This window comes from Rutilus rutilus (genome assembly GCF_951802725.1).
Source record: "Rutilus rutilus genome assembly, chromosome: 20".
NCBI lineage: Eukaryota > Metazoa > Chordata > Actinopteri > Cypriniformes > Leuciscidae > Rutilus > Rutilus rutilus.
In genome coordinates this window covers 7590919-7616933 of record NC_140225.1, presented here as the reverse complement: position 1 = coordinate 7616933, position 26015 = coordinate 7590919, and the positions used below count along the sequence as shown (strand labels likewise).

The window sequence follows — 26015 nt, the reverse complement described above, 5'->3', positions numbered from 1 at the left end:
TAAGTTACAAATATATTTGAAAGGGTTGCTGACTAGGCTAAGTGATGGGTAAAGCAGTTTAGTCAGAGTAAGCAACACAAAATCAGTTAAAATAAAAACACAGTAGGCTATTAATTTTACTTTTAGTGCTTAGAAAAACTAGCACATTAGTACATTACGAAAATTCAGCCAACTCGAATAGTTTAAAAACAGCGTCATATAGTCCGCTTCCTTTCATTCAAAGCGTAGGCTAGCATATATAGCCTACGATATAAATAACAACAACAATAATAATAATAACACAAAAACTCGGTTATTCTTTTACATCTGTTAAACATGCATTACAAAGCATTTTCTATCATTAAGTTTGGCAAAAGAGACCACAACGAACCACTTTACCTTACATTACACACGCGCTCCGATGTGATACGACAGGTATGAACATTTACAGACACAATCCCTTTATTTTCTATAAAGATGATAATATGAAAAGATTTCCAGTGGCGTCTAATGGAGCACATTTTAGTAGTCAAACTAAGTCGTTACATTATTCTAGTATTCGTGCGCTACCGCCTGCATAAGATCAGAAATCCTAGTCGTCTCCACACTGTCTGTCTGCGCGTCCAAAACTTCCGCCTATGGGAGGATCCGTCGTGACGTCATGCTCTCGAGCCCTTTCTGTATGTCATACAACGATAACAAAAAAGCTTTAATGTGTTATTTTAACATAACCTATTAAATGAACACACGAATGTGAAGAAATACAGTAAAATATGATTAGTGAATTTATAATACAGTGAAATATGACTTCTGAATTGTAATGATACGTCGTATACTAACTATGTTAAACACATTCTTTGGAGATTCTAACTTCCAGTGATTAAAACGGCTGCGTTTTTCAACAGAAAGCTGTCCGCATTGCTACTAATAATGCTACTCATCATTATTTTTATGGCAAAACATCCTTAGGAATACCGTATAACCAGCTAAAACTGATTTGAGAAATTGAACAGTGGCGCGTGCTTCCGTCTAAGATCAGCTGACACGAGCACGCGGAAGAAGTAAAGCTTCATACGGAGCGTAGATTAAAAGTTTATTTTGGAAACATAAAGGAAACTTTCCAGTCTTATGAGCATAAAAAACCTTTGTGTTGGTCCTCGTTAGAAGCTTCTTTCGTTCTGAACTGTCATTTGACTGTAATGGCATACAACGAGTCAATGGTTGTAGTGAATGGAAGTCAGGTAAGTGAAATATTGCAAACACGTTATCCTGTGATCTGTATTATGGATTCAACCAGTAACTTAGACACCAAACGTCTTTTTGTTACTTATTGTTGTAAGTCATGAAGTGACATGGAGTTGGATATATTTATAAAATAAAAATACATCTTTTGTATCGCGAGATAATAGTCAAAAATATGAATACAAATATATTTTAAACTGCTTAAATAGTTGTTGATTAACATAATAACAGTGGTTTAATTCACACAATAGCTGTGTATGAACTATTTGCCTTCACATGTCAATGCACAGCTGAACAACTTCATAACAAACATAAATTTAATACTTTGTTACACATTACATATACTTACAATGGTAATAACTGTCAATTATGCATTTGAATTACATGCAACTAACCCTAAACCAAACCCTATTCCTAACATTATAGTAAGTAGGCTACATGTTGTTAATTGAGATTACTCAGTACTTACATATGTATAATTTTACTGTAACTAAGACACCTAAAAAAATGTAACACTCTTTCTCTCTCTGATGCAGGTGTCCTGCATTGGGCTTGATTGGGAAGACATTCCAGATTTTCTTGGGGCAAAATATGGAGAATTGGCAAGAAGATTAGACCTCAGCTTCAACCAACTGAGGTAAGTTACTGTTTTTGTCTGAGTGTAACTCTTAACAGGCCACGACAATAGGAGGTCCATGATGATGGAAGACGGCAGTGACATGCATGGCACCTATTATGCACATACTGGATTCCCATATGGATCTTAGATGGGTGAGACATCATGTTTTTTCCCCTAAGTTTTGCAACAGGATAATGGTCGACTTTATCCTCTCTGTAAAGATGGAAAATAACCATTATAGGTAGTTTTCACATCTGTTGTGTTTTTGATTTTGTACTTCTGTTTTGAGTATACCTCTGTTAGGCCTTTTAAGATGCTGCTTGACCACAGATGCTGGAAGTGCACATTAAGGAATTCATATCATATATGGCTATTAAATATGTAAGATAGACTCCCTTTGCCTAGAGAAAAATCTCTGATTCAATCTACCTGTCGCGTGGACAGTCACACCTTTGCATTAAGTGCAATTTAATACATGCGTTATGTGCATTACATTGTCAGCCGTGTCATCGAGACATCAGAGAGCGGTGGGTACAGTAGCAGCGTGCCATGCTGTGGCCAGATAAAAAGCCTGATCAATAAATGTGACATGTTAATGCTGAGCAAATAGAATAAAAGAGTCCTTTGACAGGACATGAAGAAGCACCTTGTGGCAGCTGGGGAGGGGGATGCCATTTCACCAGCAGGACTAGCAAAGCTGATCTGACAACTAAAAGAGAGGAGATGATGGTTATAAGGTGCCTTTGTTTCAGACTTCTTTTCTTGACCTGTCAGGCCTTGAAGGACTCTGAATGGGCCTCTTTTTGTCATGTGAAAATTGTCGTCTTGAGGCAGTTATCTGTGCTGAAAATGTGGATTCTTCCATTTAATTGATTCGCTTTGCACTGGAGTCTGTCACATTAATAATTGCCAAATCCTGCGCTGCTTCAATGTGTCGCACATAAATGTACGCTTATCGGCGTATTAATATTCCTAATGAGCATTTGTGACTGGCAACCCGGCATAGGTTGAACACTGTAGAACCCAGAATTATCTATGTTTACTGTTTAGATATAAAATTTGATGTATTTTTGCATCATGTACTGAATTTGGTCAACCGTCATGTTAGGGCTGCACAATTAATCGAATTTGTAATCGCGATTACAATTACGGATGCCACAATTATGTAGTCGTTCATAAGGTGCAATTACAAAAAAAAAGTCCACTTACATTATTCTTTGCTTAAGATGTTTTTCTGTCTACAGCTTATCTTAAGGGTTTTTTCCCCATTGTTTTAATTTTAGTTTAGTTTTGACATTTGAGTCTTAAAAAAGCAATACAAATTTTTTTCAGGAAGAGTGTTTTCAGATGTTTATTTTGCTATAACAATATGGTAGGCTTCAAACAATGGTATAAAGCTATTCAAAACATCATTCAATGTAAATTTTGACAATCGTAATTAATAATCGCAAGGGAATAATCGACAATTATTATTTTTGTCATAATCGTGCAGCCCTACGTCATGTGCATAAATTATATAAAATGCTATACAAACAGATATCTGATCATGACTGAAGGAATCAGTACAACTACTCCATCCATGGATTTATAAAGTTAATGGTTCAGAGGTTTTTTGTGTTTTTTCTTTAATGCAATGCTCTTTATTGCATCAGTTTCATCCGTAAAGCTTCCTGATAGTTTCACCATACACATAGCAGCATTGCTACACTGCTTGCACTGTGGTTTATTGCCTTTGTTGAACCATTATGCTATCATCAAATCATTTATAACTTTTTATGAGTAAGATAATTACCAGAATAGTTGGGAACATCGATAGCCTATTAATGGGAATTCTTAGAACAATGTCAGGTTTATTGTTTTTCCATTAAAACCCTGCAGGATTTACATTACCGATGCAGTGTCGTACACACAGAAGAGTGAGGTTTCACCACTTATGGTTTGGACTAACCCCAGTCTTGTTCACTCGGATTCACACTTCCAATAAAGATGATATTTGGGAGCAAGGCTTGTCAGCAGACAGCTCCCCTCTCTGACGTCTGTATGTACGTATCAAATGCAGAATGTTAAAGCTGGCTCTGAAATAATTTTTTTTACCACTTCACAGAGACTTTGAGCAGAACAGAAGATTCTGTTACTGGAGCTGTTTTGGTCATATGCTTTGTTGAGGTTAGGGTTACATTCAGTGTGAAATCTAATTTATAAAGAAGCATGTGATCAGAATAAAGTGAGGATGTGGCCTACAGTCAGGATTTCACTGCCTCTTCTGCCATGTTCACACAAAGACCCCACAGTAAGAAGTTAATAGACAGACATCCTGCCCTCTAGCATGAGGACTTAAATATGTGAACATGACAAAGTGATGGAAAGGTTCTTTCATGGTCCTCAGGGCTGCCACAAGACAATTTAGGTCATCAAGAAATGAGCGTTTATTCGGGATGGGTTATGATAGTTAACTAGTCGTCCGTTTTAGATTCATAGTTTTTATTTCATTTTTTTTTTTAGGTAAATCCCTTTGTGAGAAGTCTTTTAAAGAGATGCTCCACCTAAAAATGAAAATTCTGTCATTTACTCATTTACATGTTCTTCTTTGGAAATAACTGAGAATTGTATCCTTTTTCATTCAATAAAAATCAATGGGCTCCAGTGTTGTTTGGTTTCCAGCATTCTTCAAAATATCTTTTTATGTTCCATAGAAGAATGCCGTACAGGTTTAAAACCACATGAGGGTGAATAAGTGACAGATTTTTCATGTGTGGGGTATCCCTTTAGTTCATCCTTTTAATGCACTGCTGCTACAGCCATACATGCGTTGCCATGAATGTTGCAATTTAGTGCTTGTCAACTTAAAAAAAGTATGTCTTAAGACCTCCGCGTCTTGTTCCTTCTGTCCTGTTCCTTCCATATTGTTCATATTGTTTCCTTCCCAAAACAAGCCTTATTCACTTTTGTAAAGAGATATTTAACTGAAAAATGAAAGTTCTGTCATCATTTGACAGAATCTACCAATTCTCAGACAGCCAAGTTCAGTGAAAATGTATCACAATATATATGGTTGTACATTAAGGATTACATAATGATATTTTATTTATACCTGTGAAGAGCAATTGATACAATCTAAAGTTTAGTCACCATAAATTTATTTGAGCCATTATTTTGAGAATTCACAAAATGATGTTCAGTAAGCAGACAAAGTCGTCACAGTGACTTTGCGCAAAACCATTGAGTGCACTCACAGGCTATGTTACCTGATGTGAGAGGTGTCAGAGAGAATCTCTGCAAACACGCATGTAAAATCACATTCAGTTTATCAGACTTTTCACTAGGTGCCTTTTGTGTGGTTTTAACGTTGAGTTGGTGTGAAGGTGAAATGATACCTTTCTCAAGACTGGCCATGAAGTGGTATTAGATCATAGACAGGAGGAGTAATCCCAGGTTGGGGACTTCTGTCAAAGTGTCCCCTCCAGTGTCCTAGACATGCATGTCTTTGTGAGAAGTGGATGGTGAAAGCAAAGGGAATGTTATTGTCTTGTCTGGTCCTGTCCAGATGAGGGGTAAATATGATGGCCTTCAGTCATGCAGAGGTACAAAGCGTCCGTGAATTCCTCTCTCCGGTGTCACTTTCTGTCTATGAAGTCCGACAGTCTGTCTGTCATCAGATTCAGTTTATTACACCACCTTACATTTGAGCCAACAGCCAAATCAAGGAGAATATATTTCAAAGGGAAACTGTTATAAGTTGTATAAACCTTGAATGTAACAGCCAAACATCCAACAGAATTTAAAATGATGCTCATAACTACACAGCTGGACTGAAGTTATCGTGAAATCAGAGATTAGCTGTAGTTATCATCCAATGCATAGGAGTTTCCACATTAACTCAAACAAAAACCAGTGCTCACCTGCGTATATGTCTTGAAGGCAAATCAAATATGCTAACTTGCATTTTAAAATTGAGCCACTTTAAATGTAGACAGCCTGTCACATTGAGATGCAAGTAGTCTGATGAAAATGGAACAAAGAAGACAAAGTATGGTGGCTGGGTACACCGAGAAATGAAATATAACCTTGTATGGACTGTCAGCAATGTCGTTTTATATTCATATCTAAAGCACATTATAGTATTACACTCCAGCTCATGCTTCACTCATCTGTCTCTCTTCATTCGTCACTGGCGAGACTTTGTCTTTCAAGCCCCCGCGCACCAACACCAGAAGGCTCCTGTTAATTGACAAATGAGAGCCTGCGACATGAAGTGCTCCCTCAACATCAGAGCAAGGTGGAGTCTCCTTTTTGATGGGGCTATTATTGGCATAAGCCAGTAAAACGCATCACTCTCCACCGAAATGAGAAGTGACAACGGTAGAAGGGCCTGTCATTGTCTTCCGGGTGTGTTCAATCTGCGGCTGTGCCAGTATGTAGATAAAATGTCAGTTAAGAGTACGAGGGAGAAACTGTCGAAATGAAGTCGTCAAATCACTTAGCCTGCCGAGGGTATGGAAATTGATGCTTTCGTAGAAATGAGAATTTTCCATATCTGATCTATCAGGCTTATTTAGCACTAATATTTGGGAACAGCCCGGACTGTTTGCCTTGCATTAGAGGAGGATGTTGCCTTCCTTTAGCCCTGTCTGGTTTGTTAGACAGGCGCAAGTGGCAGAAATGGAATTTATGCATTTCCATTCAGGGCGTCGCTCTTATAAATCAACTATAAAGCAATAAAATCTCATTTAATTTCTCTGAGCAAATTTGTACCTCTGTGATTGCTTCAAGAGGGGATGAGCTGACAGGCAAAATTGTGAGAATACAGAGAAACCATTTTGGATGCATTATAGTTGACATGTTTTTTACTTGCTGCTTTCCTAATGGATAATTTAAATAAGTTTAGTCTGCGGTTGTTGTGCGTCTTTGTTCCACTGTGAAGATATGACCCAGTTATGCTAAAGGAAGTTATTTTGAGGTCAAAGCAAACATGACATTTAGCATGGCATGAACACTTGGGATGTTTGGTTCGATTAAAACGATTCGATTTCACTTGCTCTGTTAGTGCGGTTCAAGTGTGAACGCTGCCATCCGAACCCTGGTGCGTACCAAACAAGTGGATCGAGACCCATAATTTCAACTGTCTCGGGTCCGCTTGTTTGGTACGCACCAGGGTTTGGATGGCAGCGTTCACACTTGAACCGAATAAACCAAATAATCCAAATAAACTCTGTTGCGGTTCGAATGAAATATGAATGCAACACGGACCAAAGAAATGTAAATGAACCAAAAATGATGTCACATGATGTCACAAGATGCAACCCTAAAATGGACAGTATGCTCAAGCATACCTGCTTTTTCTCGTCAGTTGTAATGTTGCCTATCCCACTTCGGTACAGGTATCAGAACCTCGTCTCCTCGCAGAAGATCTTCGTTTTTGTGTGAGGCGGAAGGATTCCTGGTGCTGTTTTGACTCCTGTTAAGCTCTTCATGAGTTCTCAGCAAAATACCATACACTCACATACAACGAGTGCATTTAGCCCAGCACACAGCGTTGTTTTAGAAGTTTCGTCGTGAAATCTGCGTAAAAAAAGCAGACCAATCAGGTTGTGTACATAACCCTATGCTTAGGGTTCATAATCTTTAGGTTCGGTGTTAAAATGCCAATATGAACGCTAAGCGGACGCATACTAAATATTTTTTTTGGTCCGGACCAAACGCTAGCTTAAAGAAGCATTTCACCCGTGGGAACCTTAATCTTTATTGAAAGTGGGTCATATAGTCGAAATGTAACATAAATTTAGAATTTGGTGCCTTCTTGACCGAGGAAAGACAGAAAGTAACTTTAGAGCGCATGTATGGAAGACAACAACTCCCACAATGCACCATATAGCATTTCACCCGTGGGAACCTTAATCTTTATTGAAAGTGGGTCATATAGTCGAAATGTAACATAAATTTAGAATTTGGTGCCTTCTTGACCGAGGAAAGACAGAAAGTAACTTTAGAGCGCATGTATGGAAGACAACAACTCCCACAATGCACCATATTGCACAGCTCTGCAAGCCACTTCCACTAATCCAGAAACTAGGATGGTTCACAACACAAACGTCCGTGTCCTCGTCTGATTCAGAGATTTCGTCCAGGAGAAATTGGCATCGTTGAAATTCTTTGCAGCAGACGGAATCTATCTGTGTCCGTAGGCGCACAGTGAGAGCACAGGCACCACCAGTCCGCCCCAGCTCGAGCCAGTCCGGGCTCCTCGTCCGCGACAGGCAGATCTTCTGCCTCGGCTGCAGAAACCGCAGAAGCCGCCTCCTGTTCCTCCATCAGCCTCAGCTGCTCTTCGCTATATTGCGGCTCGTGAAGGTAGCCACGAACATCTGATTCGAGCATCAGACTTTCGAAATCCTCTTCTTCCATATCATATTGAGTACCTTCAGCCATTGTCGTAACTTCACATCTGGCTCCAATTGTAACTCACTGGCATACCTCTATTTTCATAGTGTTATTTAATTACAATTATCATTCATCTTCATCTTCGCTTTTTTAACAGCAACAGAAAGGCATGTCCTCGTCTTGTCTTGGTATTTCCAGCCGTTTCTAATGTAGGTGGCCTTCACTTGAAGATCCACACATCCTCGCCTTTTTTTGCGTGGCAGTGTTTCCTGCTCTATGTATAAACAGATCTGTACTTGATTGCCCCGGGAAGAATAAAATCCAGTTGATGTGCAATATCTCTGCACCGCCACAACAAGCACTGTCATCTGACCGGCCGGCCAACGAAAGGGGAAAATCATCAAGTCCTACCAAATTAGTTTTGAAAAGTTCTTGCGGGCAAATCATGCTTTCTGTATTTTGCTAAGATGACAATCTTGTATCTGATAAAAAACATTTTTCTTCCACACGTTACTGCCAAACCGCAGCAATATGGTGTTCATTTAGAGGCCTGTCCTTCTGTCCCGTCTGGCTGGCAGAAGTTAAAGCACAGGTATGAACGCACAGACTGACGCTAGTGTTTGGACTTGAACCACAGGCTTATGAACCCACTAAATAAAAAAGCTTTCAAGATGCTTTATGGTACATGTTGTTATAATAAGATGTCTCTAAATCTCATTTCTAATTCAACTTTCCAGGAACATTCTGTGTTTGAGTGGTGGAAAGGTCTCCGCTTTGTCAAACGATCACTAATCACCCTGTGTTTATCTCACAAACCACCTAGATTGTAAATGTCATTTCTGACTGCTGACTTGTGTACTTTGGTTTTGAAATAATGCTCTCAAGACTGCTTCTCTGACATCTTAAATAAACGAATGGCTTCATTGTTGTAGATGTTTATTCCAAAAATAAATCCAGTTAAGTACGAAATGATTTTATGTGACTTTCCAATTTATGTGACTTTCTTTACCTATCGGTAATGCCAATAAATATTCTGCAGCCTGATGCCAAAAAATCGTTCTATTCCACGAGTCCAGTCTCAACCTTAGCACATACCACAGTTCCGGAGCAACAAAAGAGACCTGATGGCAAAAGAATTATCTTTAAATCATTATCAACATTTCCATCGGCCAAATATCTTTTCAAACACGCTGTACGGCCCCTCCAGGCACATCTCAAACCGTTGGTCTTGAATTGAAGGGAACATCTTTATGTTCTCTTTTTGTTCAAATTAAATATATATTGGGCACGGGCGTCATTCTCTCTATAACTGCATCCCTGTTTTATTGTATACCCGAAGACGGATGGTGTGCCTGTGACATAGTGATTTACAGGCCCTCAGTTTTCTGTGGCAGGGCTTTAGAGAGGATAGCTGACATCCAGCCAGCACTTTGGAGGGGTAGAATAAAAGCTGACGTTTTATTGGCTTTAAGGAAGAGAGAATAGGAAGGCCGGTCACACAGGGGAGAATAATAGTTTCTGTACTTTATTTTTCTCAGGCCCTGCCAGCTGTCACAGAGCCCCCCAAAAACGGAGGGGAAATTTATAGGGTATTATTTAGAGACATGTCAGTGGTAATGTCTACAGCTATGATTTCAATTATCACCCACTAAATGTAGCTTAATTCACAGTGTTGCTGAACTTAATGAGTGAGGTTGACATAACTTTTCAAAAACTCGATACTGTGCTATTTTAATATTTTATGTTGACCGTTGGTTTAATTTTCCTCCCTCACGTTTGGCATTCAGGAAGGGTCGGTCCCTCATGGGTTGTTGTACTGTCAGCGTTATGTAGTTCAAAGTCTTCCCAGGGATATATTTTTCCATTGACAGAAATCCAATTAGTTTTAGTACACAGTCTGGCTGAATAAAAAGGCCCTTAAAATCTACAATATGTTTCCTTAGCGCTTTAGCAGAGCACAAACCCGGTGATGGATTTTTATAGCCTGACCTGATGGGGCCCTGCATGGCAGACATGCCTGACTCCCTTCCTCTGTTTTGACAAGTTTAGAAACAAACGAGTTAGACATCATTCTCTCTTCGCTTTCGAAAGCGGTCCGTCAATATCGCTGCACGTTTAGGTTCTCATTCATGTTGATTGATTATCGTAAAACTTAATCCAGAAATGGCTTTAACATCATGCTAATGAAGAAAGATGTTTAATTCATCGCTGACATGTTTAGTGAAACGGTATTTTCGTTGTGCTGATGCATGGTTGACCTGTGACGGGAGCGCTGGAGTATGAGCAACGACTGGCATCTGGGCTGCTGGTATGATGTGGGCTAACCTAGCTACAGGTCTGACGTTAAATCTGTGTTAGTCCGTGGTTCGCTGCCAGTTTATGTCCTTTATCACGCAAAGCCATCTCCCTGATTAATGATGTAAGCAACTCGGAGGCATGGAACTTATTAGTGCTTTGAAGCAAAAAAGAGCCTGCCATACTTTAACTTCCCCCTGGACGTTTCCCAAAGGGAGAGGGGGTGGGGAAAGAAGGTTAGCAGTTTGGAAATGGAACAAAGGATTCCCTCTCGGTACTATCCTCTCATGACACTTGCTCCATGACACTTTGTCTCCCACAGTGTCTCCTAGCAAGCCTGTTCTGAAAAGCGAAGACAGATACGCTGGCTTTATCTTGCCAAGATTTGAAAAGAAGATTGTAGCGCCTTCTTCTGTTTTGAAGTTTAGGGGTAGTTCCTCAACCAGGCGCTGTGATAAATGTTAACACTGTGTGAATTTGTCCAGCCACCATAAAACACACTATGAACCCTGTCATTAGGAATTTACTCTTCCAAGTGCTCATCGTTATTAGAAAATATTTGCCGTAACAGTTTGCGGATAGATGCTGCCCAGAATAATAAGTCAGCCTCAGTGTTATGATTTCTGTTAAACAGTGGTGTGCCACCTGGAGAGTGATGAACTAGAGGGTACTATCCAAATCGCTTGCTTTGCAAACTTGTACCATCACAGGTTTTTTTTCTCTTGGCCAGCATACCAAAACCATACAGGGGTTTAAACAGCTGCTGCAGATTTTGAACACAGCTGCAACACATTTCCCCCACACATTTCAGAGTCACTTAGAGCTTTTTCACAGCTAAAGCACGTAACAACTATGTCTGTCCTTAAAAAAGGCAGCTTTGTGCTGCACAGTAGATTGTATGGAAAATAACATGCATTTTTAAATTGGTGTATCATAAGGGTCTTTTTTTTTGTACAGTTTCAGTTTTGTGATCTTATCAGTTAGCAGCTCACATTTTTCATATTCACATTCTTAACCTCTGCTGGAATATATTTTTGTTAATTATATTGATTACAATCTCAGCAATTAATCAGATCAGAATGCTGAATGAATTTTAACATGGATGATGTTAACAACATTTTTTTGCACATGTGCACAATTATTTTAGTTTTTTTCTTGACAACACTGAAAGTTTGGTATTTTTTATTTATTTTATTAACACTATTGCTCTTCATATTTAAATTGACAAATTAATTATAATTTAAAGGATTCTTTTGACTATGATATTTCCAACTTATTATGAATTTATTATTTTTAAAATTTATTATTTTTTTAATTAAGTTTTATACTGTTAATTAAGTTTTAAGTATTTGTTGTTTCTTTGTAGTTATAACTAAATGATACATTATGATATGCAAAATGCAGTCTCATCATAAGATTTAATGTCAATAAATTATGTCTGTGGCACTTCTATGGCATCATTAAAATCAGCCAGCATCTGAGACGGCAAAGATTTTTTGTTTTTAAATGGCCAATAAATACAAAACGTATGCCACTAAAAAGTATTAATCATGAACATGAATTTAGAATGACTTAACTTTAATAAACTTTACTGGATTAACAATACAAATATACATTGTTGGATAGTGTGCTACCTTTATACCACATCCTAGTCACATCAATCACCTATGAGGCAAACAGATATTGTTTACATGCAGGCAGGAGTCTGCTATTATCTGGATATTTGGTGATGTTTAAGGCATTTTCCCCCTCGGCTCTTAGACTGCTTTGGTCTTGAGTAAAGAGTTGTCTTTTTGTGTCTGGGTCTGTTGGTCTTCAGAGTCTGTTTCTGAACTGAGAGAGCGTGAGGCTTCAAACTGCCTAACATAGGAGGAGAGGGAGGAGGCGGGATATCCTCATGAGCCTACTTTCTCAGACAGACAGCCTAGACTGCCCCTACACCGGCAGTATGCGTCTGATCTGAGGAGAGTTTGTGTGTCAATAAGATAAAGGGATTCAGGTGAAATCCCTTTACCGGACCTTGCTTCAAGAGCCCTTGCTGGCACTGAAGGGAAGCAAGGGTTTTCATAGACCTGTGACATGGACCATCTGTTCTGGTCAGCTCTTGGTTTAGAAAGAATTGCATATTCATAGTTTCACAACATAGTGAGCTGCTTACTACTCTACATAGTCATCTGTCTTCTAAGGCAGCATCCTAATCATTATCATCATCATCAAAAAACAAAACAAAACAGTATTATACTTTCTGGTTTTGCTTCAAAACCCAGAGTTTACTTAGGAACCAACACGGTGCCAAAAACATAACCCAAATGTGATCTGAGACTATATGTTTTCTAAAGACAAATGTGTAAATTCCTGAAAAGAATGTTCTTAGAAATCACCATAAATAGTTTGACTGCTATTTAGATATTTGGCCCAATATATATTTAATTTGAACAAAAAGAGAACATAAAGATGTTCCCTTCAATTCAAGACCAACGGTTTGAGATGTGCCTGGAGGGGCCGTACAGCGTGTTTGAAAAGATATTTGGCTGATGGAAATGTTGATAATGATGACGCGAACTCCCATCAAGCCAGTCACAACGAAAATTGTGTGCCTGCTTATTAGGATTATTACGGTAGTCTGCAGGCAGTGGCTTTTCGGATGTTTTTTTAATTGATCAGCAAGTTTTCGGTTCCTCCATGCAATCAGACAACCAAAAGTTGTCATTTTCATCTTCAGAAAAACAAATAAGATGTTCTTAATATATTTTAGAACATACGTTTTAAAGAATTCCACATATGAATGTTCTTATGAACAATCTTCTCAAGAAGATTTTCATGAATTTGGCCTCTGGGTCATATTTTCTTTTACTTTGAGAGCTACTTTTCTAGAACTTATTCAGTAGATGTAACACCCATCAAACAGAGGTCTAGGCCTAAGAAAGCTCTACCTCATTGTGTTTGAACTGCACTGCGGTGCTCTCAGCCCTCGATAAGACCATGCTGAGGACATTATGGCTTCAAAGCTTGTCACCCGGTGTACAGAATTGGGTGCTTTGAGCTGTTTGGGGCACGACATTGTGTTCAATTCCATGTCATGTCAGTGTGTTAGAAAGTTCAATACATGTTGTTCTGTTTTTCTTGAATCATTTGTAGAGTTTAATTCAGTGTGCAATATGAAGAATAACAGAGTGGAGTTGCATCTTGATTTATTTCGAAGGCCATTACTGCCTAGAAATAAGTCATGCTGTGCATCACTAGGCCATTTTGCGAAGTTACGCATCATGACCAAACATCTTTGTCCAGTGTGCTAGAGATATAAATGCCATGTTCCCTCTATAGAATTGTAGTCACAACCGGTTGGTAGTGTGTTGCAAATGTGGATCCTTCGACAGACCAGGCAGGCAGTTTAAATTAATTATTAGCTTTATAGCAGCCCCTCAGGCCGTGCTGAGGCAGCTGAGCCCTAAAGGGGGCTAATCCGGCCCTGCTTTACAGAAAATCAATGCTGGCCTTTGGTGTTGGCATGCCATCCGGGTAGGGGGACACATGTCAGATAACTCCTGATTTTTTCATGAGGTGTGTTTTGAAGTTGTAAAACCAATGGGAGGTAGCTGGAGGTGCTAAAAATGAAAAGAATATCCGGAAGCTACGAAACGACGGCCAGATTTCTTATGAAGGCGTGACAAGTATTAATGAAACATGCAGAATTAATAAATAAAAATGGAATTTTGCTTGAACTACGGGTGATTGGAATTGGCATGGTATCGGATGACAGTATATTGAGTTTTTTTTTTATATTCCACTTCACTTTGCTCATAAATTCATTTCTTACAACCTTATTTTATGTTGAGAATATTTGTACTTCTGTTGCTAAATAATTTATTAAGAAGGAGAGGATCTTTCTCCTCACTTGGAGGTTACTGTTGGATGACTTGTTAGTGCCATTTTGCAGTTGCTAAAGTAACTGTCTGAAATGATAATGCATTTCATAATGTGCTGCATTGCATTACCACTTTGTCTGTGGAAGAGAGTGCTTTCACTGTTTCATCAGAATAAACTTCTGCTGGCATAATCTCTGGATCAAACGTACATGGAAAGACTATTACATCAAACATTTAGTCAGGAGTGATTTGCGATTCATGTGAAAGTCAAACAAGAGACCATGAAAGTGTCCTATGTGTTAAGAGTTCCATTTTTAAAGGGATATTTCCTTTCTTCTGTGGAATACAAAATGAGTTATTTACTGCAGATGTCAAAGCTGCCCTTTTCTATACAATAAAAAATGATATCCTTTTTTTAGTGACTTACATTCTAATCTGTTTCTCAATCGGAGCCTATTATATGGCTTTAGAAGACTTGGAATATAGTAGTTGAGTCGTATGTACTGTTTTTATGATGCTTTTTGTCCTATGTGGAGCTTGATGGTCACTGATTCCTCTTTCCACTTTCATTGAATGTGACAGAGTAGCATGGACATTCTGCTAAATGTCTTTTTTTGTGTTCCACAGCAGAAAGTAAGTCTGGGTAATGACATGAGGGTGATTAAATGATACTCCCAACTAGTGGTCGACCGATATATCGCCAAGGCCGATATATTGGCCGATATTTGGCACTTTTAAAATATCGGCATCGGCCGATAAGTTTTTTTGATTGGCCGATGTGTTGGAAGCGGGACTTTTATTTTGACGGGCGGCGCGGCGCCTGAGAAGAGAACGGCAGCGCGCCTGATCACACAGCGCTCACTCACATTCTCCGTCTTCATTAGTTTACGATCTCTGTCAGTCATATCTAATACTTTGTTAGACAGAACTGGTAAACAAAGAAAGTAAATGGTATGCGAAAAAGTAAAGTGTTGCTTTTAAATTATTTGTTACAGAAAAGGCAAACAATTAGGCTAAAATACTTTCTCATTTACTGTCAACATTCAGCAAATGCGCATCTACATCATTTAAACAAATCTCTGAATATCTAATAAACATTTAATTTCACAAACCTTGCAGATTTAATGGAATCCAGCTGTGATATCTTATGAAGTGTGCATTTGTAGCCTGCATAAAGTGAGTGAATGCAAACAGAAGATCAGCTTCACAGGAGACGCGATTGAAAAACACTAAATCCTTCATTTTAAAATATGCTGTGCTATATCCAGTTGCCCACTGTGTCATATTCATATCGTTTTCACTGTGTGCTGTATGTAATATTAGCGTTACCTTGTCTTTATTTGAAAAAATATGATTACCAGTGCGCACAATATTACCAGATTACTGAGTGCAATGTTACAGTGTTTACTTCCTTTTTATTCACATATTCATATATTTTTAAACAATTACTTTATTTGTGAAAAATACTGTAATAGGATTGCAGATTCAAGAAGTTGCCATCTAAAGTACAAGCATGTTTATTTTAAAGATTTGTTTTCTAATTGATTTAAAATGTATAAAATATTGATTAAAATAAATATAAAGTATATAATAAAAATATCGGCTTTATATCGGCCATCGGCCATCCTGCTCTCTAAGATATCGGCATCGGCATCGGCCATCAAAAAATCAATATCGGTTGACCACTACTCCCAACCCTTTCAAAAGACCAGAGTATAACAAGAGACAGTTACAACTGTATTCATATGTGTATCACTTTATTCATGAGTCCTCTTATCCAACTGTCCACTTCAGGTAAACAGACTCTCAATCTGAGTTTTAAGCTTTGAGCCCCCATCCTCAAATCTGACTTGTGTTCATTGAGAGGTGTTATTTCTCATCCTGCCCTTCTCTCACCATGCTGAAAGCTTTCTGGCTGTAGCTCCTGTGGAGGTGCTGTTATCCTTTGGACACATGCGGTGGATGTTTCTCCCAGCGGCTCAGCAAGAGGCCTCTCGTTATCTCAGGGGAAGCCCTCCAGCTCATCTGAGGGGGAGCATCCTCTCAAATCCCAAACAAGGGTTCACTACATCCCCTCCTCACCCCACCTCTCTTCACACTCACTACCCCCACTGCCCTGGACACCTCCTGCATCTCTAATCCCTACACACACTGTTTGGTTTTCCCCAGTGTGTCTTTGCCCATCAGTAGCAAAAATGAACAGAGGGAAATTTGTGTAAATTTTTTCTCCCTTTCTCTTGAGGTGAAAGGTGACATGTTGAAAGTGCGGTTACAAGGCAGGCTGTGCACTATTCCGAATTGCCGTTTTATTGAATTGCCTACAGAGGCATGTTTACAACTGTGTAACATCACCTTTCTAGAAACCACTCTGTTTTAGCCTGTGCAGAATGGGGCATTGTTTTGCTTCCCAGGAAAGATGACATCTTGAATGACAATATACAGTAAGTCTCTGTACAATCCCAATATACTCCTCCACGTTAGTGGTACCTTCACACATTTGCAAGTCACCTATGCCGTTTGCACTGATGCACCCCCATACCATGACGGATGTTTGCTTTTGACCTGTTGCTGATGACAATCTGGATGGTCTTTGGGACTGAGAATCGTAGTCAGTTTTTACCCCAAAACAAGCTGAAACGTGGATTCATCTGACCACAGCACTCATTTCCACTGTCTTTTTGACCATCTGAGATGAGCTCGGGCCCGGAGAACTCAGCAGCAGACTGTGTTAAGTGACAACAGTTTTCCAAAGTACTTCCGAGCCCATGTGGCTATATTTAACACAGTAGCATAGTATCTCATGTAGTGCGATCTGAGGGCTCGAAGGTCACGCGCATTCAACGGAGGTCTCCTGCCTTGTCCTACACGGACGGAGATTTCTCTGGATTTCCTGAATCTTTTCACAATATTATCTGTGGTAAATGGTGAAAGATCTAAATACTTAGCAATCTAGCATTGAGAAATGTTATTTTTGAATTATTTGACAATTTTCTCTTGAAATTTGGCACAAAGTGGTGAGCCATGACCCATTTTTGCTGGCAAAGTCTTTGGTGGATGCTCCTTTTATACACAAACATGATCCCCTCACCTATTACCAGTTCACCTGCTAATGTGGGCTGTTTCAAAACAGTTTAACTAGCATATTCTATCATCTTTTTATATCTTTTTAATCTTTAACTTTTTTGGAGTGTGTTGCAGCCATCAAAACCAAAAATTTTATATTTACAAAATACAATTAATTTGGCCAGTGAAAAATTTAACAAAAATTCTTTGTACTTTTGTCAGTTAAATAAAGGTTAAAGTTAATTAACAAATCACACATTCTTGATTTTATTATATTTTACAAAATGTCCCAACTTTTCCTGGAATTGGATTGGGGTTGTATCTTAATATAAATATTAAATATAAATACTTTTTTAAACAAAGGAATGTGTTGAATATCATTGTAGATTTTTCTGTTGTGACAGAATTGGAAATTGTATTTATATTATCAGGTACAGTATATACAGTACATCAACTAATTCAATTTTGGAATCATGACAACGACAGTTAAAAGCAAAGAAAAATCTGAAACAATGCAGTTTCTAAGCCTTTGGCTGTCTTGAGCCATTTGCCCACATTGATGGTCTTGGATCAATATATAGGTTATTCTATGTATTCACATTAAGCACATCTAAATAATGTTCCTTTGTTTCAACATGAAGATAAATTTCATCGCCTGCCCTTGTTCATACACATTATTATGTGCTACTCCCTTTAGAGTGGAAAGCTGGAACTGATGCATTATCCTAGTGAATCCATCTTTCACCCAACACAATGAATAATGGAGAAATGTGACAAACGGCCAAAAAAGCGAAGGGGAAAAGGCTCATGAATGGAATTAAGGGGAATGATGCAACAAGGCTCTCCATCAAGAGCACTGCGGCCCATAGATCATTTTATATTTAACTGAAAATAGAAGAGCTTTGGATATTAAACAGGACTTTGAGTTTGTTCAGCTGGTCCTCTTCCTCCACATTCAACTGTGGGCAAAAATATGCGCTTGTCCCCTTTGTGCAGAAATATGCCTGAAGAGTGATGTCATAATTATTTTAATATGGTCCAAAGATGTGATGCTTAACGTTTAGTAACTGGAGTCCATTGAGTGAGTGTGAAGGGTGTCTCCAGGCCTCGCTCAGTAACAGAAAGGACAACATTGTTCGCCAGGGACGAGGATAGACACAATAACATATTTCATGACTGCATGTGAAGTGCTCACTCACAAAAGGAGATTTTCACCAGATTACTAGTAAGATGAACTGGGCATCTTTTGTGCAGCTGTGCAGTATTGATGAGTTGCCTGGAGCGACTGCTTTGCACTGGGATGGAGAGCGAAGAGACGGAATGGGCCTCACTATTTATAGAATTCTTTTGGAAGAGGCGTAGCTCATTGGCTTTTGGATTAATATCTTGTTTTCCAAAGCAGATGTGTGAGATTTAGATGTGTAATCAGATTATTTTAATGGCAGTACTTCATCTGCTCTTCATTTTAATGTTGAAGTGGATAATTGATGCCCTGCTAGAGGCACAAAACAAAATTGCATGAATGATGTCAGTTGAAGTTTCAAACTATCACCAAGTTGCCATTGTTCAGAAAAACAAGTAATCCCACCCCTAAATAATGACATTGGTTGAGATGATTCTGGCCCAATCAGGTCGCTGAAACAAACAGATGTATACAGAGTAAAAACAAACAAACCTGAATAAAAAGAAAAAATATAAATCATCAATATAGTTTTGTATTATTATAAAGTAAGTTTTAATATCTGTGTTAGTGCATTTGTCCATTGCTCTGGATCTCTGTATTTGGAACACCATTACTGATTAAATGCTGTAAAGGAGAATTGTTCAGTGTATTTATAGTGTATTTGCCAGTTTGGCTATAGCCGTAGCATTTAAACATCCATTTACAAGCTTTTAACTGTCAAGATCCATTGAATTACGGATATTTACTTTGCTCACAGTTCTGCAAACCACTAAAATGACTTTTAATGGTACAAGTGGTAATATTAATGTTTTCTTATGAGCACCATTATTAGCATATCAGTCCGGTGCCTGAAGAGTTGGCTATTGACTTTTGATGAGGAGAGCACGTTAAAGGAGATCCAGTAGTTCATAACTCTCCGCTTTACTCGCTGTCATTTTTTTAAATGCAGCAGTAGATGAATCCAGGAGAGATTTTGCATCTCTGTAAATCTGACGCTATCGGCCTGTCACTGAAAGTGTTGACTTATAACACCTGGTGCATTTCTCAAAGGCTAAAGCGGCTTGTGCTGTTGACTGGGAAGTCATTTAAGAGGGAGAGGGAGACTTGTTCGAGATGTGCATTTTAATCCTGGTCTGTTTAATGTTTGCCCCTGACAGTCTGAGCCAGACATCATTTTAATGGCATGTACAGTGATAAAGCCAATAAAACGTCAAGATGATTGATAATATGAACATTATACCAATATGACTTTCCTGTCCGCCTCTCTGCAGCTAGATGATGGTTTCCAAATTGAATTTGGTGTGTGTGCGAAAAACAGGCAGGGAGTTATGTATGTATATGTGTGTGCTTATGTGTTTGTGTATGAATATGAAGATGTTTTTCTTTCGTAAGCCTGTACGTTTCTAATATGGAGCATTTGAAGTGGCGTTTCCAACTGTGTCCCTCGGCTTGGAACGAACAGCGTCACTTTGACTTAGCGAATGTTTTCTTTGCATTGCCGCTGATAGACTCAAATCTAATGGAAAGCTTTGCGTGTCACCATATCAAATAAGTGGAGGCCCGGGTCCAAAATCTACACAGACATCCTTATAAATTAATGAACACTCTCAATATTTGTCCAAACTGTTTACAGTGAAGCATGGAGAAGCGCCGGTTGGCTGCGTACCCGAGCGCGGCTTTATGTCACGGCTCTGTGTGATGTCATGAGATCAGTGTGGGAGGGTTGGACGTTATACAAGCATGGTAAATCACTCATCAGTCATAGATGGTGTTAAAGTGCACATTCGGCGTGACAAACATCTGAAGCGCTCCACCACAAGTTACAGCCAGCGTGTGTTTCATATCAAATAAGGCTTATTTACAGACAAATGTGAATGGGTTCGAGAGCCTGCAGAGAGCTGAAATATTTATTTCCCCCAACTTTCTGCACTTGTCCAAACATTGTGAGGCAGGTCCTGGCTGAGAGGACTAGGGGAGCCATCTTTCATCCTACGTCTGTGGCTATCTTTAACACTGAGCCTTGTTGGATTCTCTCGAGAGCTTGTGTTGAAACTGCACAGATACTCATGAAGTCTTTCTGAGTGAACTAATCATGATTGGTATACATTTTTGACATTTGTTAATATGTCATTTTCATCTTTTCATTCAAGCCCGGTTCAGTTTTTCAGTTCTGCTTTAAACAGTATGACATGTCACCATAAACATTGGGTGAATAAATATAGTTTGTGCAGTTTTCTTTTAGTATGCTTGAAAACCAGCGATGAAAAGCTATTGGCCCAACATAGAAAGCAAACTGACATTAGTAGTTTCATTGTGAATATACAGAAGTTATATATTGTTGCCCGTGACTGACATTGTTGACAACATTTCTCTATTTGCTGTCTGTCAGCACATGCTGACCCATGTCCTTAGAAAAGCTTTCCAGGTAAAATCAACCTCTAGCAGCCTTGCCTACGGAGAGCCTTTTTTGCGTTTTATGTAAATAGTGATTGATGGTGCATCTTACCTAGTGTGCAGCTTTTGACAAAAAGTATTGATGGGTGCTCTCAGTAAGTGTTAGTGGAGGTGACAGAGCAATCCATTTTAAGATGAATTGCAGCACAAACTCCCTCCATGGCAAAATCATGGAGTCAGTTTCATCTGCCGTTGAGGGACTGGCTGCATTCATGAGCGCTTTGCTGTCATTTTCCCAACTCACAACAGATCACTGTTCGAATTGTGAATCCTACATTTTAAAGTTTGATGAGGACACAGGCATCTGACTCAAATGACGTCATAAAGGAACATACTTTTAGCTTCTCAAAAATGTGTGATTTGTAAATTTAATCAGAGATCATGTTTTCTTGGCTAAACCCTGACTGGATCATATGGTGGCACGCACATACAGGAAACATATTACACACTTATTTCATCATTAGTTTACTGAAATCAAAGCTTTAAATATGCATAGGTGTTTTTTTTATAACGTTTTAAGCTGTGTTTTGACAAACTAACAGTAATTTGCATTTACATTTTACCATATGCATTTAGCAGACACTTTTGTCCAAAGCAACTTACAAGAATGCAATTTGTCAACAATATTTGTAATATACAATGCCAGGTTTATATGACAACTATTAGGAAGCAAGAAGAGGAGAAATGCAGAGAAGGATTTTTTTTTTTTATGACTGATGACAGGTATGACTCATCATGACAATTTCAAACTAGGGTCATTATTATAATTTTTTTTACTGTCAAAACATTTAAATTATTTTCAACAGTTTCAACAAAACACTTTCATTTTGACATTGGATAATAATAATGGACAACTGGTATCCAAAAACTTATAACGTTTAATAGCAAACAGATGTTAGTCAGGATATGATTGAACTAAACAGCATGTTTTCGTTGTTACTGTATGGCACATTGTCAAGTTAATGCAACTTTTTGTTAAAAATTATACAAATCTAAATTAAGTTATGCATTTTTATCTATAGATAATATCAAGATATTATCAAGTTGAATATAATGTAAAAACTACTTTTATTTATGTAATATTTGTGGATATATATACACTACGGTTTAAAAGTCACCTAGGCTGCATTTATTTATAAAAATTATTATTATTATTTATATTTATATTATAAAATTATTAATTATTAAAAATCGGTTATATTGTAAAATATTACAATTTAACTTTTACAATGTTAACATTTTATTTAAAAAAAACCTTTAAAAAAATCTGTCTGCCTACTTTCAAACAGTAGTGTATTTTTTTGTACTTTTAACTTATAAACGCATGTGTGTGTGTGTGTAATATATAATGCTCTTACCTGCTTGTATTAAAATAGCTCACTATACTCTGTCACTGGCTTTTCTCCCTCTTTTTGTTTAAGTGATAAAGTAATAGTCATCTACAGCCAATCTAAATATATATACAGTATAACCTGTGTTACCATTAAGGCTCATTTAGCCAGTCCACACTTCCTGCCTGGTGCCTGCATGGTTTGTTTGAGTTGGATGTCGTGAGTGATCCATGCACTGGTCAGTGTTGTGCAAGACTCTGGTCTGGTGATAGATGTACTCACACATTTCCCTAACCATGCGCACCAAGCAAATACATTTGCCCTAATTGGAACAATCAAGTTAAACTGCTCCCCTTTCTGGCCTTTGTTGACAAATGCAAGAGTGCTGTAGGGCTGCTTGTGAGAAAGGCAGAAGGGTAAGCTTGAGGTGTAGCTTAAAAGAAACAAGAAGTTCTCTTATTGATCCAGTGCAGACATGGGGTTGACAGAGGCAGATTTTAACAGATGCTTCAAGGGGACCTCAGCCCATGAAATCATGCTGTCCTGGAACTAAAGCCCCACCCTCTAACTGCTGTATAAATAGATTCTCATGACAGGGCAATTCATCTCCAGCCATAAAAACATCAACTTTAAAAGACAGCTTGTAGAGACCTGGCGCTTGTTAAGGCCAGATCAGCAGTGCAGATGCCTGGGATGTAAACTCATGAAGAGAAGATGAATTTGTCTGTCATCCCTGACTTTGACAGTTGCTGTAAATCTGATTCAGGCCTGTGTATGTTTGTGTGGGGTTGATGGCAGGGTGGATAGAAAAGGGGAATGTCTGTGGACGTAAACATTAAAAACCAGAGGAACATTTAAAGAAATCCCCCTCGTACCCGTTGCTGAAGTCCACCTTGGATGCGTCCAGGCTTCTTATCCAATGATGTGCTTTGAGTCTATTGTTAAAAGGGAACATTTGGCAGTGATTTTAAAGCCCTCTGCTCTCCCCTTCTTTTTCACTCTTGTTATTTTCAAAATGGTGGTCACGTAAGGCGCCCTGGAAAATGAATTGTGGGAGTGTCTGAAGAGCCATTTGCGGCTTGATTGATGGGAGCAGGCGAGCTGTGGTGGCCATTTTCTGTGATCTGCCGCATATGAACCGTACGTGGCATTCCCCTGGAAACAGTTAAAGTTCTTTAGTGTCGCTGGCTTTTAGCAAAGCGCCACACTTGTCAGCCGATATGTGACAAACTCTCAGAGAAGTAGATTTGATATTATAATGTGACACAATATGAGGTCTGCCTGGAAGCACTAGATTTCTCTTTCTCTTATGAAAAAGAAGTAATCATAGAGTTATAAATGTTCATATTATCTTTTATATATATGTGTATATAAAATGTCAAATAAAACCAATTTTAAGACATTGATTTATATTGTTCATTATTATTATTATTATTATTATTATTATTATTATTATTATTATACAGTACATTTATAAATGACCTTTCCCAAGCTCAAGGTCACTGACCTTGATTAGTAATAATATAATACACACAGTTATTTACAGATTTTTTTTATTTTTATATCCCTCTTTATTTAACAAACATTAAGGTTAGAAAGTCCTGTTATTTAATTGTGTTAATTAATTCTGTTATTTCTCACACAGAAGAAAGGTGCTGAAAAGATGTGGATGTAGTTACAAGCTTGTCTGCTGTTCTTGAGGAGATTATGGACAGATTGCATGTGCTTGAATGTTCTCTTATTTTCATCTGGACATTTTCCACCACTCTCACTTTTAACTACCTTCATAAAACTGAATCACCACAATGAGCAATCCAGGTAGTCTGCCAAAGTAGTCCTCCTAGAATAATTCTAAGGCACTGTTAAATAGTTAATTGGAAGCGATAACATTTTATATAAACTTATCAATACTGCTTATTTAGCATAAGTGAAATTTCTTACAAAAAGGTGACAAACGTGGGTTGAGAGTTTTCCTTTGATCTGAATTTGCATGCAAATAGCTTTTGCCTTGATATGTCAGCCCTTGTCCCGAAGCAAGACGAGGCCTTAAGCCAAAGAGAGAGAGAGTTTTGGGGGAAGGGACAAGTTGGTAGGGGGGTTGAGAGATAGTGGGAGATGTTAATTAGCATGCGGAGGAAAAATGCTTCAGACAAGTGGTAAGTGGCTCCTGATAATGTGGTGACTAAACATTTCCCTCCTCCCTTTTGTCTGTCAGATCCGTAGCTCGGTAGTTTAAAACTCCTTTCACCTGAGAGGAAATCAAAGATAATCCAGAGTTTGATGTTGGAAAAAACTTTTCAGTTTCTGGAAAAAGGGGTCACCAAATGTATAGGGCAAAGGGTTTAAGCTGTAAACCCCACACAAAGGCCGCTGACAGCCTGCGTTTCCCTGCGCTTCAGAGGAAAGTCTTTGGGAAGGTCTAAGCACCTTCTCTGTGCATGACTAAACCTATTGAGGGATGGAGAGATAAAGGAAACCAACGGCTTAAAATCAAACTTTAATTTTCTATAAAAATAAAATCCACAGGATCAATAGATGAGAAAATGCAAGCAGGCAAAAGTTCGCTATACAGGTGCAAAAAGAGAAGGAACTAAATTTGATTGATTTTTTTTTTCATGGCTGCTATCTTACAAAAGCTACTGTTACCATGGCAATGATGAAAAGAGAGATTATTCAATGTTTACTTGCCAGAAATGACATCCTATTCTGCTAAACAGGCAGCAACGGTCTTCGATTTATTTTTAAGGTTTTTTTTTCTATAGTCGAACAGTAAACTTTAGACAGATTGCCATCCCTGTGGTGTAGACAAATACAATGATTGCATTACATTACAGTTGAACTGTTTTATGTTTTACTCTTTAGTCTTTATCCAAAAATGAAAATTCTGAAAATGAAAAGACCATCATTCACTCACCCTCAAGTTGTTCCAAACCTGTATGATTTTCTTTTTTTCTGCTGAATACCAAAGAAGATATTTTGAAGAATATGGGTAACCAATCAGTTGATGGACCCCATTGACAAATACTATGGAAGTCAATGTAGCCCATCAACTGTTTGGACATTCTTCAAAATATCTTCTTTTGTGTTCAGCAGAAGAAAGAAATTCACACAGGTTTGGAACAACTGGAGGTTGAGTAAATGATGGCAGAATTTTCATTTTTGGGTAAACTTTAAACTTTAATACCTATGATTGGAAGCAATATGTACAATACACCAACATTTGGGGTTTATTAGAATTTAGAATAAAAATTGAATTCTACTTATTTAATTATTTCTCTCTATTCTCTTGTTATGTATGCAGACATCCCACCACTCCCGGAAGTTCCGGGAGTCTCCTGCATATTGGGAGCGGCTCCCTGACACCCGCAAATTTACAATATCCTGAAAATCGAGCAAGCGAGGGAGAAGCCCTGTTTCCACCCGGTGTTAAGATGCGTTTGCAGTGGAGTGTGCGCTACCTTTCAGAAATGAGTTTTTGCTGGCTGGGATGTCTGTATATGAATGCATGTATGCATGTATGTATGTATGTATGTAAGTACCTAGAGATAGAAACCATACAAAATTCCTTGTGTGTTTGTGCACACTTGGCAGTTCTGATTCTTAAA

At 38.4% G+C, this 26015-nt stretch overlaps 1 protein-coding gene across 1 annotated transcript in view; it reads left to right on the top strand.

Moving 5' to 3' along the window:
* Positions 1 to 26015, top strand: part of lrmda (leucine rich melanocyte differentiation associated) — a 277538-nt gene continuing 251523 nt past the window's right edge. Inside the window, exons 1-2 of the mRNA XM_084390781.1 lie at positions 1 to 1220; positions 1758 to 1858. Coding sequence (XP_084246907.1) covers positions 1179 to 1220; positions 1758 to 1858 — 143 coding nt within the window. The 5' untranslated portion in view covers positions 1 to 1178. The remainder of the gene's footprint in view (positions 1221 to 1757; positions 1859 to 26015) is intronic.